Source organism: Epinephelus moara, chromosome 17 (assembly GCF_006386435.1).
Source record: "Epinephelus moara isolate mb chromosome 17, YSFRI_EMoa_1.0, whole genome shotgun sequence".
Lineage (NCBI taxonomy): Eukaryota > Metazoa > Chordata > Actinopteri > Perciformes > Serranidae > Epinephelus > Epinephelus moara.
The window spans coordinates 11,582,673-11,601,290 of NC_065522.1; the positions used below are offsets into that span (position 1 = coordinate 11,582,673).

General features: G+C 40.1%; 1 protein-coding gene across 1 annotated transcript in view; it reads left to right on the plus strand.

Moving 5' to 3' along the window:
* Positions 1-18,618, plus strand: part of nlgn2a (neuroligin 2a) — a 240,029-nt gene that overhangs the window by 128,615 nt on the left and 92,796 nt on the right. Inside the window, exon 3 of the mRNA XM_050067150.1 lies at positions 2,338-2,391. Coding sequence (XP_049923107.1) covers positions 2,338-2,391 — 54 coding nt within the window. The remainder of the gene's footprint in view (positions 1-2,337; positions 2,392-18,618) is intronic.

Below are 18,618 nucleotides of genomic sequence, written 5' to 3' on the forward strand. Positions count from 1 at the left end.
ACACAGCCAGAAATCCTTTATTTATTGAACAGTTTTAACTTTGTCTGTAGGCTACAGCACAACAAAGTAGGAAACAAGAAAGAAAAGGAACCATTTAACTGCCTGCTTACTGCGGAAACTGTACCTGGTGGAATTGTCTCTCCTGGCTGCCTTACAGTCAAGATGGTGGAGAGGCTAACAAGGGTCGAATTTGTTTCGTAACATGCCTAACTTTAGTGGATCATAACATGTTGGGTATGGGATTAATCTGCACTTGGTCAGGTTAAAAATAAGACAAAACGTTTCTATATATGTACGTTTTTCAGCCACGACAAAGGCCAAAATGTGGCCTGCAACGGGCTACAACTTGCAGACCCTACCAGCTGGTTAGAAAATAGTCAATAAAACAGATTTTTCAACAAGTTAGAATCAACCATGAGAGATCCTTGAGCATAGAGTCTTACATGTGCACACATGAGGCTGATTGGTCCAGTAGTTTGCGGGATTACCTGAGGACAGGCAGAACCACACACTCACTCACTAAGATACACCCAAACGCATAAGTGTAATAATTTAGCAACTCTAATGGACTTAAAGGAAGAGCCTGCTCTTTATGTTTCCTACTTGGAAACACCACATCTTAACTCAAAGTCTGGCTTGATGTAACATTTTGGTGCATACTCTAATTTTGGAATTTTGAAGTTCTCATTGGATTTTTGACAAATACTCAGCAACCTTGTCGGCTGTGCTCTTAACCTTTCTTTCCAAAACCCTGATGAGCAGCAGACTCTTCCAGTAAGTCACTTAGTGTTGTGTTATGTAAGTTATTTTTTTCACCACTGAATAAAATCCAGTTTCTTTGCCAAACCTCAAGTTCCCAAAGTGGGTTTATGACATGAAAGCAAAAAGCGATGAAAGGTGAAGAGTATTTTTGTAGTAGTTCTTACTTTGTGAATGCCGAGGTGAAGAGTATTTTCTCCAAGCAGTCACCCGCTGAAAGATGAGGTGAACAGAATACATATCTGGTTTTTGTTTGTCTCTTTTCTGTGACATCTGTACATGAATGAAGCGAACAAGAAAAACAACAGGTGTGAGGATGATAAAACAAGATCAGATCTGATTTTGTGGTATTTTTCTTCCGGATAATGACTCTATGAGAAGAACGAGTGGGAGGGTTGATGGCACAGAAACCACTTCGTCACAGTCAGGTTCCTTGAATGTGACACAAAAAAAAACAAAAACCTTGAGATGATGATGGAGGGAGGAGAAGAGGTTATTTTCTCTTTGATTCCCCCTCCGTGGGCATCTCTCCTGCTTTCTCTCTCTATTTTCTTCTCTTTCTCTTCACCACTCTTTTAATTTACCAAAAACAGCCAGTGGGCAGATGGGGATCAAATTACATTCACCTTTTACCTGCACTCCTCTGCGCAATTAGCGTCACGCTTACTTGTCATTTCAAATTGACACACTGCTGTTGTGCTATGTAATTATTTACCCGCCTGGGGAATAGCTCTCTGGTTTAACCACTAAATAATGACAAACACACACACACTCCAAATCACAAAAGCACCTGTGCCCTGTTTTATCAGGAACATGTTTAACATGCTTTTTACCATTACAGGGTCATTGTGTATATGGTTGTCTAATTAAAGGAATCTTTGTGTTCAGTGTGTCAATTGAAAACGGTCTAATTGACTAATGTTGTGCAACTTCCCTTTCAAATTTTCTATGTGCTTTCACTGCTGAAAGGTTGGCGTTAAGATTTTGGGGGGTTTGAGCATCAGGACCTGAACCCATCATTTCTTCCTATAGGTGTCCACTTCTTTGCCTGTTCTTTTTTTAAAATGTCGTTTTTCTGGTCATATGGTGGGAAGGAAAAGGGCTGGGTCCTGTTCTTCAAACCACAGAGGCCTTATTACTCCACACTCCCTTTTCCCCCCCCCCTTCACCAACCCCACCCACCACCCACCCAGCTCCCAAAAAAAGAAGTTAGGCTCAGGGAACAAACAGGGTTTAAAGGAGAGAGAGGAAGAGGGACCATAAACAATGGCAGCCGTTTTCTTCTGCAGGGGGAGAGAAGGAAACCACATCCAAAAACAGTTTTCTTTGATCTTGTGTCTTTTCTTGTGATAAATCTGTGTCTGTGATGCCTTTTGTTTTTGCTTTTGTACTCTTTTTAAAGGAAAAAAAAAAGAAAAAAAAAACCAAAACAATAAGCAAACCATGAACTCTTGCTGATTTGTCCTTTTTGCTCTTTCTTCTTTTCTTTTTTTGATATTCTTTTTTTTCCGTTTTTGCCAGTAATCTTTTTTGAATTTTCTCTTTTCTCTTTTTCCCCCCTTTTTTTCTTAACCCTAGGTCCGCTCACAAAAAAACATGATGAATCTTCAATGAACAAGCCTCGAGACGAAGGTATTTTTGTTGCATGTTTTTCCTTTTTTCTTGTTTTGAAGTCTTTTTGGGGGATGTGTACACATAGAGTGGAAAACACACACACACAAGTCAAACATCTCTTAGGTGGGACTTTGGGTATGAGGTGCATACCGATGTGTTGGTGTAAGTGTATGTGCTGACCGTTGCAATTAAAAAGCTGTCTTTTCCTTATGCAAATCATTAGCCTTATGTAACCTCGGATGATCATAACACCTGGCTAATGGAACCCAGATCCCCCTTCATTATAAAGTCATCTGCGGGCAGTTGTGTGTGTTTTCCAGAGGTCCTCAACCGGCTCTCAAACAAGAGAGAGCCTCGGACATCATCATCACCACTGTGCCCTTGAAAATATATTGGCCAACTAACAGCATTGTCCCACCGCAACAAAGCACCTATTGAGACCTGCTTACACAATGAGGTGCATTATTATTGCACCTTAATCCCCGATGAAATTGCTATTGAGTAAGGACCTACACAAATATTAAGCTAGCCTCATTCCAAGTCAGTGATGATAACATCAAATCAAGGAAGGAAAAAAGAATGGGGACACCCAAGGACACTTGTGCCCTGCTTTGGAAGATTTGGTTTTAATCGGCCGCTACAATAAGGACACAGAATTCACAGCCTGCTGTTAATTTATCTCCCACCTGCAGCACATACACTGTGGAGGTGATTTTATCTGCACTTTCATCCCCCCCTCCTCCCCCCTTCCACCCTTGTTCTTTTGGACTTGTTTCTTGGAGGAAAAAGATGACTGATGATATTTTGATACATATTTCTCTTTATGCTATTTTTAAGGGTTGTGCGGGTGAATCTTTTTTCTTGCTCCGTGATGCTCTTTGATTTGGGGTATTTTTTTTTTAAGTTGGGGAGTCGGAGGAAGTTTGACACAAGAGGATTTTCTTGGTGATCAAACGCGCTGGCACAGACACAGCTTTTTCAGCTGCCACAGTCGAGCAGAAAGAGTCGAGCCCAGTCAAGACACTCTCCACCTTCCTCTGAATATGTCTTTCATCCCTAATCACAATGTACGATTGACATCATGTGATTGGGAGGTGCTGATCCCAATACACTAACTCAGCAACATCCCAAACTGGTATTCAGCTCATTTGAAAAACTGGAGTCAGTCACAGATGGGGTAAAGAAAAATGCATATAATCTTCTTTGCTAAGACTACAGATACAGGGTAACCTGCTCCCACAGGGCAGGGACTGCATATTATTTAAATGCACTGGGATCAGAGCCATATCAAGGATTTTGGAAATACTGATTATAATTATAAATACAATCCCATTCACCAAAAAAAAAAAAGTGTGACAACTAGCCAAAAAGGTCAGTGTCTTCAATCATCGGTGCATTTAAAATGTTTAATGTATGTCCCCACATGATGGTCTAAATGCAGTTTGAAAGTCTTCCTCACACTTCTGCTGGGGACATACTAAGACAAGAGTCCACTTAAACCTGTCCTTTGCTTATTGGTACTTTACTTAGATGTTTGAGCTTCACTGTGCACAATGATGTATGAGCAGATCTTGACACTAGAAGGCTGTTTTCACATCCATCTGCTGAAAGGGGGAAAGTTTCTCTGTGCTTACATTCAATCTGAGATTAAGACAAGAAAAAAATAATTTTATGACATCACAACTGGTCTGGAAGCCAGTCATGGTCCAATATGTAACTTACATGAGTTTGATATGGAAAGTTGAGGCCTCCAGCGCACATACGCTGAGAACAATTTGTGTCCAGCAGTTTGAAAGAAACAGCATTAGCATATTCATAGATTCAGGATTTTTCAGCAGGGGAGAATAAGCAGATGTGATCTTAAGAATATTAAACGAGGTAATCAGACTGTTTTTTGTGGAAAATCCATATCAGACACAAATTGGTATTCCAAGCAGAGTATTTTTATATGTCTCAAAACATGTCTGCAGACGATCTATAAATAGCAGAACCAGCCCTCAACGCTGCGTGTAACTGCAGAATATAAATTGCTCCTCATTTGCTCCAGAATTTCCAGAAAATATACCAAGGACATGAACTGGCCTATGGCTAGCTAAAGCCCTGCTGGCAATCACTGTAAGAGTCAGGTTGGTAAAACAGATAGCAGGTATATTGAAACACAACAGCAGTGTGTTTCATTGAAGTAATCAGCTTGTAACAACACCTGAAACAGGATATTTAGCAGACTTCTTTTCCAAACAGTTGCTCATTTGGATGCAGAAAAAGTGTGTTATTAGGCTGGAACCAAAAAAAAAGTTGGAGTGCCTTTGTACAATGTCTGCATTGTGTAAAAATACAGTAAGACAGCACAACAGGCCGTTATTTGCAGTATGACCTTTTGGTTCCAACTTGCCTTGTTGCAGTGGTGCTCCCAGAAATCTTTTACAGGGGTGGTCAGAGGGGGCCACTGAAAATCTTGGAGTGGCACACCAAAACCAAAAGCTAGAACTGTCTTAATGTGTCATGTGTACATGTACATGTTAGGCGATTCATTGTTCTTCAAATAGGCTGGCTCTCCTTTTCCTTTAAAATAAATGTACAGCTTTAATTTAAAGGAGTACATTGATTGTAGGGAACACAAAATATTTGTTGCGAACAAGCCTTCTCCAGTTTCGGGGAGACTCATTGGTACCCACAGAACCCATTTTCATTCAGATATCTTGAGGTTAGACCTCAAAGAATCCCTTCCAAAATGGCCATGCAAATTGATGCCTTGCCTAAATTTGAAGCGTTATTCAGCCTGCTTCCCTACAAGCCATGCTGACAAAAATGAGCATAAAAGATAGCCTTTTAAAGATAATAATATTGGCCTCCATTTATTTTTGCAAAGGGGGGCCAGTGAGGGGGCAGCAATTGTATAGCGTTGCCCCCCCAGCCCCCCTTGGTGACCCCACTGCTGAGTTGAAATGATTCATACACATACTCAAGGCTGTGATTCATGCACTCTGATTCTGAGCCGCTCCTAAGCCTGACCTGTGCAATCTTCCACCCTGAGGCAATGCACTGTTAACAGCCAAAGACCTGCAATGGTTTGAATTGTTGCACAAATTAAATTCCAGTGCAAGAATCCAGATTCAGAGTGCAGACACAGTTATAATCTCACATTAAAGTGGAAGCATCCCTCCCCGGTTGGTTCTCTTAGTATTTTTTCCAAACAACAAAATAACATCCTTAACATGCCAGACAATTTTCAGTGCAAGAAGCGAGAAAATACATGGCCAGCTTTTATCTGATAACAGCGGCAGGCCGGCACAATCGCTTCATCCATTTTGTCCACCATTTTGTCCTCATTCTTTCAGCCGTGCATCAACAGCCTTTTCAAATGTGGCATGCTTTGAAGCCGTATATTCTAGGCCACGCAGAAACCTATTCATGAGCTATTCTATTCAAGTAAATAGTACATACTGTACACCCAAGAAGAGCAGCGAGGAATTAAAGCAGCATCCTCCACCCAGAGAGATGACTTCATTCAGAGGCAGCATCGGCTCTCTCTGCTCTGCATCAGGTGTGAGAGAGCAAAGGCTATTGGGCCGCAGTGCTGCTCAGTGTTGATGTTCAAAAAGATTGATAGGGCTTAAAGCACAGCTCTGTGTATAGGTGTGTGCGTGTGTGTGTGTGTGTGTGTGTGTATAGAGGAGAGGATTACAAACCAGAGTGAGATTGAGCTAAATCAAGAAAGAGACAGAGAGAGTGTGTTACTATGCCATCCTGTGTGTCAGCTCTGATCAGAGACAAACCAGAGCCACCTGAGCCCCGAACCTGGAACATATTTCTGCCAGGAACAATGTCACCTCTCTCAGACTCACATACACACTCACACACACACACACACACACACACACACACACACACACTAATATAAACAGGGCCACACAAATCCAAACATTGACATGCTCGTAAAATGAAAATGCTCCATCAAAACAAAATTGACAGACGCAGATGAGGTGCAGTTTATAGCGTAACAATTTACATCACAGTGCATAAAGCCATGAAGTGCACAGATAAACCAACACTTTTACCATCCATGAGAGCAACATACATGTGTTATATACATCGAGAATAAAAATCAGACTGAAAATATAAGGAAAAAACAATGCAACATTTGTCGGAAAACCATCAAATAATATCAAAACAACAAAGTACACATTCACACAGGCAGCGCAATAAGGAGATTCAATCAACTACCATCTCTTCAACTCTCCACGTGCTTCATTATTTTTATTCTGAAAAGAGGAAAAGGGGAGACTGAAGAGAGCTCCAAGAGGTTATATTAGGTTATGTTAGAGGCAAGCATGACACAGTACTTCATTAGATTTTTATGATCTGCAATCTGCAGTCAGAAACTTCAGCGTCCTCATATGCCAGGTCCCTGAAATGCTAAAAAACCATTGATATCAGCCACCAGCAAATTACATCCAAAGTAGAACCTCCAAGATGAAATCTTTTGGTCTTAAAAAAAAAAAAGAAAAAAAGAAAAAAGAAAAATGGATAAGGTCAAAAGACAGAAGAAACAATGAAAGATGATGTTATTATACTTACAGTAACTTTTAATATTGTAAAGCCTGTTTCTTTTATGACACTGACTGAAATTTTTATCGTCCTTTCAAAGGAAAATGTCCTCCTTTTTTTTTATGCATATAAATTACATGATGGATCGAAGGAGGCTTTGGCTTTTTCCAATAACACAGTCAATTTTCTTCATGACTAGTGATGATAAGAATATGAACTGTCCAGCTGGGCATTTAATTACAGTATAATATTGGGCATCATTAATCAAACAAAGCAGTTAAAGGTCTTGATTTGCCCTCTATGAATCTGTCAGCTAATAATGCATTTGTAAGGAAGACTGCAGATTTTCTATTCTAATAAGTAATACGTGAGCTGAACTAGTGGGGTATATATTTATTGATCAAATGGATTCCCTTTTTGTTTCTATATGTAATTCAAATAAAGGGGAATAGACTATCAAGGCTCCAGAGTAGTGACTTTTTATGTGGCTCAGATAGATTATTGCATGCAGTTCCTTGCACAAATGAAATATGATAAGCTGAAATGAATTTCAAACTTGCTTGTAATTTCCTATGCGCAAAGAAATTAAATTCGATTTTCAGTAACATAAATTGAACTCGTAGGAGAAACCTTTTCTCACCCATTTATTGCCCCATCTTTACAGGGAATTATGGGGATTTCCAGGAGGATGCACTTTTTTATATGAGTCTGTTTTGTTGATAAGTATCAAGTAAGTTGCAGCCTATATTTTGCACACAGATAACCAACATCAGCTAATTATTTTTGCATATTACCTCCTCACTTTTAATGAGTTGAAGGCACCTTATCCAAATCTAAAAAATAAAAAATAGTTAAAACATAAGATTGAAACCTGATATCAGTCTCGAATTATTGACATGTTCTTTTAATGTATTAGCTTACACTAGACAACAACAAAATACAAGCATAAACGTTTTCTGATGCTGTTAAAGCTGCATTAATTGATTTTTGGACACCAGGGGGCAGCAGATCAAGCTGTAAACACCCCGAACACATACATACCATCAAGAAGTTGTGGCAGACACGTTAGAAAACCATTGCACCACAAAAATGTATTCTGAGTCATACCCAATTTCAATATTCAACCTCTTTTTTTGCTCTATTTTTGGTCTCCACCAGCTCCTGATGGAAATATCTGACTCTATAGCTGCTAAACACACCAATTACAACCACCAGCTAGTCTCTAACCTTGTCTGCCTGCTGGTTTGGGCTGGGATCGTAGAGTACAGTGGGTTTATCAGAGAAAAAGCAAAGTCTAGTGATTATTCATTCATAAAGTATGTATAATTGATTAAAATTAATTGATCATGAATAAGAGTATATACTGCTTACTGCTACGGTTTAAGATTGTTTACCTACCTCAAACCAGATCATTATCTGAGACCTATCTACAGCAAATTTTACGTGTTAATTGGTCAGTAGTTTTAATACTGTATATTTCTGTAACCTCTGTTTATGGTGAAATTATGTAGGTTTGGTCTTAAATATATACTTTGCTTCACAAATAAATGGCTAGGAATTGGTTGCACCTTTTAAATTGCATCAGTAAATGATCATTAATAGTCACACAGGACAATATACAGTTTAATCGGAGACACAATGCAGTGTTAGTCCAAAAGAGAGAATGTGTGAGGCATTGGCAGTTAAAGCCAAGAGCATTTATGTGACACAAGAAAAATGAAATATGAAATAATTGTCACCACTCACTAGGAGTCTAATATGATGTATCATGTGATATTTGATATGATATACAGTCATAAAAAGAACAAGAGATGTGTCATATTATACGTACTGATCTGAGTAGTAACACATTTCCTGCTTGTAGTTATATTCTAGATGCTTGTATCTTGTATCCTGCTTCTAAATATCACTGTGCACAAACAGTGATGGCTCAAGTGATTATAGATAAATAAAACGGCAATAACAAGTGTTCAATGTTTACAGCTCAGTAGAGCGATTTCAGCATGCATCCTTGTGTTTCTCATAATTATTTATCTCATCCAGGATATTATAAACAGCTGAAACAGAATGCGTAACTAAACAGCATGTAGGGTCTGAAATTAATACTGACCGAGCACCAAAGGCTTGTTAAGCTTTATCCATAAAAGTTACTGTCCCTGCTGACCACTGTATGTTCAAAGCAAAACAATGGCTCTGTATCAAACAGGCTGTTGATTAACCGCCTGTAACACTGGCTCTGCAAAAAGTGGTTCTGCCCCAGCTGGGTGAGTGAGCACCATTTACTGAATCAGCTTTTAATTAATGTCTTTTAATTGAATGTGTCGCAGAACGGCTTGGATGTCATACAGAATTCCCAGTGAAAAAAATATGTTTTTGGCTGCCAGAGATTTTTTTTGAGTGGTTGAAGTCTGAGGAGTGAAGGGCAAGAAAAATGGTCAAAAAGACATAAAGGGGCATTAGTTAGAGCAATGGAAGCACCAGAGGAAGTCGTGTCCTGATGCTTTGTGTTTTGTTGATGGCGAGCTAGATGAGAGACATCAGAGAGCTTGAGTGGCTTTATCACAGAGGCACTTCAACAGAAACAATATAAGATGTTCACAGTGCTCTCTCCTGGATGGCAAGATGGTAGATGGTATGGAGGAATAATAAGAGTTTGTCTATGGGAGACAGATACGAGCTTTTGTCTCCACTCTGTTTTTGTCCGCAACAACGTATTTTTCTCAATTTCCTCCTCTTTTTGCCTCTTCCTCTCCCTCCTGCTCTCTCTGTCTCTCTGTATCATGTGCTGCTTCCACTGTGGTTATAACTCTGTTAACAGACGCTGGCCTGTGGGCAATGCAGCATCTCTCCATATCGGCTTCTCCGTTCGTGCTCTCAGACATACACATTAGCTTTAAAACACTTCCCCCTATTACAGCACTCACTCACAATCCCTCGTTTTGGAAAACAGCGCCATGCGAGGACGGAGACTTGGCACGTTTCATCTTTTTCATATAATTAGGAGCATCCAGGGAGATGCTCTCCTGCTAAATCTCTCCATTTCCTGTAGGCTTTTCAGCATGGACACAGTGTAATATTCAATGTACTGTACAATACACATTCTAACAGCCAAACCTCTAAATTGTGAAATACAAAAGGACAAGGAGGCCGTGAGCAATCAGCAGTAAGAAATGTGCAGGCCGGCATCCATTCTATTATTATATTTCACCATTTTTACATCCGTATTTGCTGAGTACAAATTACTTTATAAGAGGATTTTGAATGGAATGAGGTGGCACAGGGACAAGATTGAGTAGTATATAGAAAACGGATGAAAGGAGGACGGAAAGAAAAAACAGTAAGGAGCAGAAAGAGGAAGAGAGCAGAATTGAGCAGCTCGCTATGTGAAAATGCAAAATAAAACACCAAAACAGGACAGCCTGGTGTGCAAAACCACACACGCTTAGCGTGACAGAGAATAGCACAGTTCAGCTCGGCATAGTACAAAAGAGCCCAGCACAGAGCAGGGTAGAATCTTCTGCAGGAAAGGATCAACAGTACTGTCAAACCAACTTTATTTTAACATTACAACAGAGACTCAATCTCTTGTCTCTTTCTATCACTCTGTCTCTCGGTGGGCCTGTCGGTTATTTGCTGCTGAAGCTCCCAGCCTCCCCATTACCTCAATGCTCGGCCCACGTTGTGTCAAGGTTGTGTCAATATCGTGTCGAATACACCTACTCCATTGCTGGCTGACAGATAGTATTTTATTGAGCTTGAAACCCTTTGACAAAACAAAGAAAGCAAAGAGGAGAGGAATGAGTGAGGCTGAGGGAAAGATGGAGGTGAAAAGGATCGGATGGTACCGCAACGAAGAAAGAGACGGGGAACGAGAGAGCGAGTTGGCGCTGTGTCGCCTGTCAGCTAGCATAGCGCTTGGGAAACAGCTCAACACAGTTTTTTTCTTTTTTGTTTTGCACTTGGCTGGGTTTATTGCTATGTGTAATGGCTATAAGGGACGGAGGGAAGCAACAGTGAAGGCTGGCTCAGCTCCTCTTCCACTCCTGGAACTTAGTGAATACCCCAGTGCTGGCTTTGAGCTAGCCAAGAGCTATTATGGGTCTATTTAATCCAAATCAATAAACTTTAAAGTGCTCACTGAAACAAATGAAGTTTGGAATTGTTAAATTGTATTGCAGAGAAGACCTCCCAGCAGGCACTAGTAAGATCAGTAATATTAGTGAAGTATTGCAGAATATTCTCTAGGTTAATGTTTGGGAGCTGCATGGGTTTGAAAACTAAAATGTGCATTCAAGCACACTGCGATACAAGAATGGGAGCACTAAAAGTGGTGGATAGGTGATAATCCATGACAGCTGATCACCTCAGTGGCAACAGGAGTTGTTCTTATGCCTCCATGGGTGTCCATCCATTTGTCCATCCATCTGACTATATGACCATCCATCCCATTCCCATGAATGCAATATCTCAAGAACACCCAAGGGAATTTCTTCATATTTAGCACAAAATTACAGACTCAAAGATTAACTTATTGGATCAGTGGTCAAAGGTCAAGGTCACTGTGACCTTGTGTCCGTCTCACTCTTGTGATCACAATTTCTTAAGAAGGCCTTGGAGGACTTTCCCCTAATTTGGCACAAACGTCTACTTGGACTCAGTGATGCTCAACTGCTCAGAATTTGGTGGTCAAGGTCACTGTGACTTCACAAAATATTATTTTGGCCATACCTCAAGAATTCACAAGTAAATTATGACAAAATCTCACACAAATGTCTAATAGGATAAGATAATTTGGTTAGATACTGAATCAGTGACACTAATCTTGGGTGTCCATCTTGAAACTGTGCTCATTGTAAACATCTTCTCCTGCTGGGTTGAAGATGTGTGTGAAGCATCCATGTTTTAAAATTTGTAGCTTCTTTGCAGCAAAATCCATATTTACAGAATTGTCTGCTCTATTTATGAGTCTGGACAGAAATGGATGTAAACTGTAACTGCAACTTGACTGGTTTGTGGAGGCACACAAATGCGAGGCAGTATTTCTAGTTCTGTATCTGTGACTACCCATTCCCATAATGCTGTATTGGAAATATGGTTGCAAACACTGTGGAGAGAATATTTGCCCTATTACGGTTAATGGATGAAGAGGTGGTGGTGCAGTGATGGAGGAGGCTTTAGAGCAGGATGCAGCTACAGACATTTACTTTCTCCTTAATAATCACCCTCTTCCGCCCCATGCTGCCATCTTAGAGGTGGTGAAGAGCTTCTTCACAATTTACTAACTGCAGTGGAGGGCTGCAAATAATGGTTTGGAAGAGAGGTTTGCCACAGTATGTGTCATTTACTTAAAGGGTTTTATTCTAAAAGAAAGCACTACTGTAATTCTTTCGTTTATTTCAGTGCGAATGAAAACATTTTGATATATTGTTTCAAATTGTACTTATTGTTTCAGTTTGTTTGTAGCTCCACACAAGGTCTGATTGTGTTCTGTGGTTTTATGAAATAAAAAAGTAAGCTGCAACGGTGGCTGCTTGCTTTATACACTGATATTTCCTAACTCTTTCTACTAGAAATTACATTTATCATACTGAGCGAATCAGTAACATTTTCACAACAACATATTTCATTTGTTTTCATTTAACATCTGCTCCTAAAATCCAATATCCGCTCATAGCAACGAAAGCATCTTTTTATGGTTATGTTTAGGTGCTCACAGCAAGTGATAGGGAAACATTGTGGTCTTGGTTTAATGTTCAAAAATAAACGCTGTGGCAGTGGAAGACAAGATGTGTTTATTTTTCAGTAAAAGTCCTATGAAACAAGCAGCATTTCCTTGATTAAAAAAGCAATGACAGTGAACATGATCCACGCTGCAATCGAATTCACTTTAAAACTTATTATACCATATCTTCTAGAACACAGTGTTAATACTGATGTCTGAATTCCTTGATTATGTAAATTCATTTGCCTATGATCAAACGCCCAGTTTCAAAGTAAACTATGTCAAAGCAATTGCATGAAGGTGCTGCACCTACAAAAACAGCAGTAGCATCTAAAATGATGCTTATGTTAATAACTAAGCCAACATTAATCGATGATTAAAGTTGCCCTCCAGACATGTTTTAAAGTAAGAAAAAACACTCTGCTAATAATATTTTATTGAACGTGGTTTTCCCACATGTAAAAAACAAAACAAAAAAAAAAACTGGAAGGCTGGCTGGAAACACAACAGCTCTTTCCCCCTCATTGAGAATTTCTGGATCTGGCCTCACCTGCTGCCTACCACCACTGGCTTTGCTAGTTTTGACCAGTGAAAGAGCAGTGAACATCAAGATGGCTGGCATTAGCATGTTTAGAGGAACATAGATTCAGCCATACATGTTTCAGCCTCAGACCCAGACTCAGATGAGTAGTCTGTTGTGGTAATGGCAACTAGTAGATGTGTTAGAATGGTAAGTGTGGTTAGCATTTTTGATTTGTTTACGTTGTTTGTTAGCTTGTTAGCTTGTAACCGGCAGTGGCTGACACAGCGTTAGCGGTTGTGAAACAAACAATAAAAGAAGATTTTTATACTATGTGAGACGAGTTTGCTCTGCACTGGAGGTTTCAGGTTTATTTTCCGACATTTGCATATTAGATGGAAACTGGCTTTCAAATTTGTGGCACACCAAATCTAGCTTGCCCAGCTTTTGTATCTCAGATTTTAGGGACATACACAGACAGACATCACCCCCTTCAGCAGAGGAATATGAAAACACGTCTATAGTTTGCGCACATACAAGTCAATATAGTCATTGTAGGGGATATTTATATAAGAAAAACACATTTTTCTTTTCTGCAACCCAACTAAAATACATTTCAAACAGGTATTGATGTAGGAAAGGATTTTGTGATGTACATACATAGTTGAACATTGAAAATGTTTTTGGCAGGTACTCAAATTCACTAGTTTGTGGAAGAGGAGCCAAAAATGTAATTTTGGTCTCTGGATCATTACAGGGGATCGATATCATCAAGTGGGACTGCAGAAGAAAAAACTTCCATCAGTCATATTCCAAGATTATTTTAAACACCAAGATGTCGATGTTTGTCAGCGGTCACTTTGGTGTAGTTGCATGGATACAGGGAAAATGTGGGTGTGATGAATCTAAGTTGCACAATCCAATGAGAGCTGGAGGTCTGACAGCTCTGCAGCAGAAGCAGAATTTGCTACTCCACCATCAGATTTAACTGTCAGGACAGACAAGACGAGATAAGTGGCTGCTGATAATCCATATCCCCCCTAGGGTGACATGGAGCACAAACAGGAAAGATCTCCATGCATGTGAAAATGTTTGATTACAGATGAACGACTGCACACACACACACACACGCCCCGTGGTGAAACGAAGCCAGGCTCCTGGCAACGCCGCTGTATGGCAGATCCTGGTGATCACAGCTCAGACTGCATGCCTGCTGAGGACACGCATCCTCCTCACAAACTGCACAGATATACACAGCAGGAGAGATGAATCATTTCTCTCCACACACATGCAGTTTTGCCGTTACATGTTTAGCAAAGTTGCTTTGTTAAGTTGCAAAAGTTACACCAGCTTTGACTAGCCAGTGCTTTTCCCAGGGTGTGTTGTGTCTCACTTTGTACTCGCTGTGTGTTTTCACCTGGATTGTATTGTAACTGTCAGAGTAGCATTCCAATTAAGGAGGTATTGTTATGTATGAGATGGAGAGCGGTGGGTAGTGGCAGAGCTGACAGCGTTACCTAATGGGAACACTGGTGTCTGAATGGATAAGACAGCGGAGACTCTCTACACCCAATTTATTGTTCCTCTGCTCCTCCTGCTTCAACTCATACACTCACAAATAGAAAAAGAATACATTACATCCCCAAGGTAATATACTCCACAGTTCTATATATATACCCAAACACATAAAAAGTGTCTCACCTGTCTCTCACATAATCTTTTTATTAAAATATAAACAAACTGTTTCTCAAACTTCTAAAGTAATACTTTTACATGAACAGTTAATTCAGAACAAATTAATCTATAGTCATGCAAATGTGCAGAATACTTCATATACTTTGTATCAACCCCATCGTCAGAAAAAATGTTGGCATTGAATGTGTTTACAAGCAATAACTATGTTAAATTTGCATGTTAATATATAGGAGATACATTGAAATTACATGTTTCAACAATGCTGCGGTTAACACATGGTTAGGTTTAAGCAGCGATGACTTGGAGAAAAAAAAAAGCACTATCCCTGCTGATGGGTCGCTACAAAACCCCCACCTTTGGAACCTAAAAGCCAACGGAAAAAACACAGAAAGGGCGCTACAAAACACCCACCTATAAAACACCCACGTACGGAGCTTTAAAGCCTCTAGAAACACACAGACAGGTTGCTACAAAACACTCACGTTTGGGGGGGCGTCTGGTGGCTTACTGGGTAGAGCAAGTGTCACATATTCGAAGGCAAAAAACCCCACCCTCATTAGGAGTCTAAAAGCCTGTGGAAACACTTTGACAGGTCGCTACAAATATCAACGTATGGAGCCTAAAAGCCAAAGGAACATCACTGATGGGTCGCCATAAAACAGCCATGTTCAAAGCCTAAAAGCTGATGGATACACACTGACGGATTGCTAAAAACCACCTACGTTTGGGAACCAGAAGCCAATTGAAACACACAGACGGGTTGCTACAAAACACCCACGTTTAGAGACTAAAAGCCTTTGGAAACACTTTGATGGGGCTCTACCAAACATTCACGTATGGAACCTAAAAGGGGATGGAGATGCCAACAGATTGCTACAAAACACCACACTTGGAGCCTAAACGCTCATGGAAAAACACTGACAGGTTGCTACAAAACCTACGTGTGCAGCTTAAAAGCCAATGGAAACACACCAGTGGGTCGTGACACAACACTCATGTTTGGAGCCTGAAAGATGATGGACACAGCAGTGATTTGCTAAAATGCAATCATTTGTCTTTTGTTCGTTGGTCTCCAACAGTAGTCAATAGACTGCAGCTTGGCAGGCGTCTTGCTTAAGTGACACGCCATCCATGGTTTCCTCCACCTTTCAATAACAAAATCAGCTCCTATACTATGCCACTTCAGAAATGCTGATATGTTTCATATGAAATGTGCATTTTTGTGGTTTGCAGCAACCTAGATTGCCATATTTTCTTCGGCCAACTGGGTTGGTTGTAATTATCTGTTTATCAGAGGTAGAGCATTTTTCTATTACATTTTGAGTGTAAATGTGAGAGAAATTGACATATCCAAACAGATATCAAAGCCAGAAAACCTACAATAAAACTACCCATACCAAAAGTGCCAGGTTAACAGTAGAAAAAATAGAGCTAAACTGTAAAATCATTAGAAAATCTATATAAAAACTACATCAGCCATCACTATGTTTACATGAATGTATTTGCATGTGCATAACACATTGATGCAAGTACTGTGTGCATGTTGAAATGTGTTTAAGTGTGGGTTTAATCGGCCTGAGTGTGTGTTTTGTATGTAAAGACTCAGAAACATCTCTATAGGGGAATGGACAAGCAGGTCCCTGGATCCCAGCCTGTGTCAATGAGGCCTCACAGCAACACACACTCATTCAGTCCCAATTAGACCCCAGACACCCTGTGAAACCAGGGCTGGAACGGCAGCCCCAGTAATGGCTAGATTGTTATAGGAGGGAGGGAAGTAGCGAGGGCAGAGAGGCCTGAGAGAGAGGAAAGGAGGGAGGTGGATTGGGGATAATGAGAGGTTGCATGAGGACAGACAAGGAGGGAGATGAGGAGGAGCGTTGGAGAGGGGTCGATTATATTCATAGACATACACAAACGTGCAAATACAAAGGAAAGAAGTGCATGTGCATTTTTATACAGAACAAAAATGATCGCTTGAGAGCCCTCCATTGCCATTCATTCCTTGTACTGCCTTAAAGTAATAACCTGCAGTATATAAACATCCATGTTGCTACTTTCTATTGGTGATATGGTACAAGTATTTCGACAAATAGAAGCAATTCATGATTTTTACCACCTACTGTACCAAATATATAAAGAAAGGAAAATTAACATTTTAACTCCACACCCTAACTGCTACACTTCTTAGTAAAACAGATCCTAATTCACATTTTAAATGTAAGCCTTTGTCACAGTCTGTCTCTCACTCCCTCCTCTCTAGCCACATTCTCTATTCCCCAGGCCCCTTCATTGCCATTTTCCATCCATGTCCACAGACTTTGCCTGCTTTCCCCATCACCTGACTGCCCCAACTATCTACACACCTGTTCCCACTTTCCTCATCAGCTCTGCAATTACCTCCTCACCTGCATCTCATTCCCTCATCAGCCTCTCAGTACACATTGCCGGCCCAGTTCCATTCATTCCCTGCCAGGCCAACAAAGTGCTATGCTGCTTCCTTGCAGTGATTCTTTGTGGTTTGGAGCTTCTGTTACTCTGCCCTGTTACCTGGACCTGCCTGCCTGTCTACTTGCCAGTAAGCCTATATTCAGAGTCACTGAACTGATTCTGCCTTTGTCTGCATTGGGGTTCTGTCCATATTACCTGTATCCACAGCATCATGACACCAGGCACTGCCTTAATTAAGTTACTGTGAATGTTGGAACTGAAGTGTGCTCATTAGATTATTTTGTCTTTATATACTTGTGAGGAAAAAGGAAAAATGCAGATAAGCTAGATATACAAGATTTTTTGAAGCAGTAAGGAATTAGGATAGTCTTTAAGCAAAGAGGAGTCAGTAGAGTCTTTGAGCAATAAGGAGTTAGGATAGTCTTTAAAGCAATAAGGAGTTAGGATAGTCTTTAAGCATTAAGGAGTTAGGATAGTCTTTAATGCCAAAAGAGGTAGGATAATCTTTAAGTAATATGGAGTATAAGGAGTTAATATAACCTTTTTAAGCAATGGGAGTTAGGATAGTCTTAAAGCATCAAGGAGCTAGGGTAGTCTTTTAGAATGAAGGAGTTAGGATAGTCTTAAAGCCATAAGGAGTTAATATGATATTTTAAGCAAGAAGGAGTTAGCATAGTCTTTAAGCTCTAGAGGGGAAGGAAAGTCTTTAAGCACTAAGGAGTTGGGATAGTCTTCAAGCACCAAGGAGTCTGGATAGTCTTCAAGCATTAAGGGGTTAGGATAGTCTTTAAGCACTAAGGAGTTGGGATAGTCTTTGAGCACCAAGGAGTTGGGATAGTCTTCAAGCACCAAGGAGTCTGGATAGTCTTCAAGCATTAAGGGGTTAGGATAGTCTTTAAGCACTAAGGAGTTGGGATAGTCTTTGAGCACCAAGGAGTTTGGATAGTCTTCAAGCATTAAGGAGTTAGGATAGTCTTTAAGCACTAAGGGGTTAGGATAGTCTTTAAGCACTAAGAGGTTAGGATAGTCTTTAAGCATTAAGGAGTTAGGATAGTCTTTAAGCACTAAGGGGTTAGGATAGTCTTTAAGCACTAAGGGGTTAGGATAGTCTTTAGCATTAAGGAGTTAGGATAGTCTTTAAGCATTAAGGAGTTAGGATAGTCTTTAAGCACTAAGGGGTTAGGATAGTCTTTAAGCATTAAGGGGTTAGGATAGTCTTTAAGCACTAAGGAGTTAGGATAGTCTTTAAGCACTAAGGGGTTAGGATAGTCTTTAAGCATTAAGGAGTTAGGATAGTCTTTAAGCACTA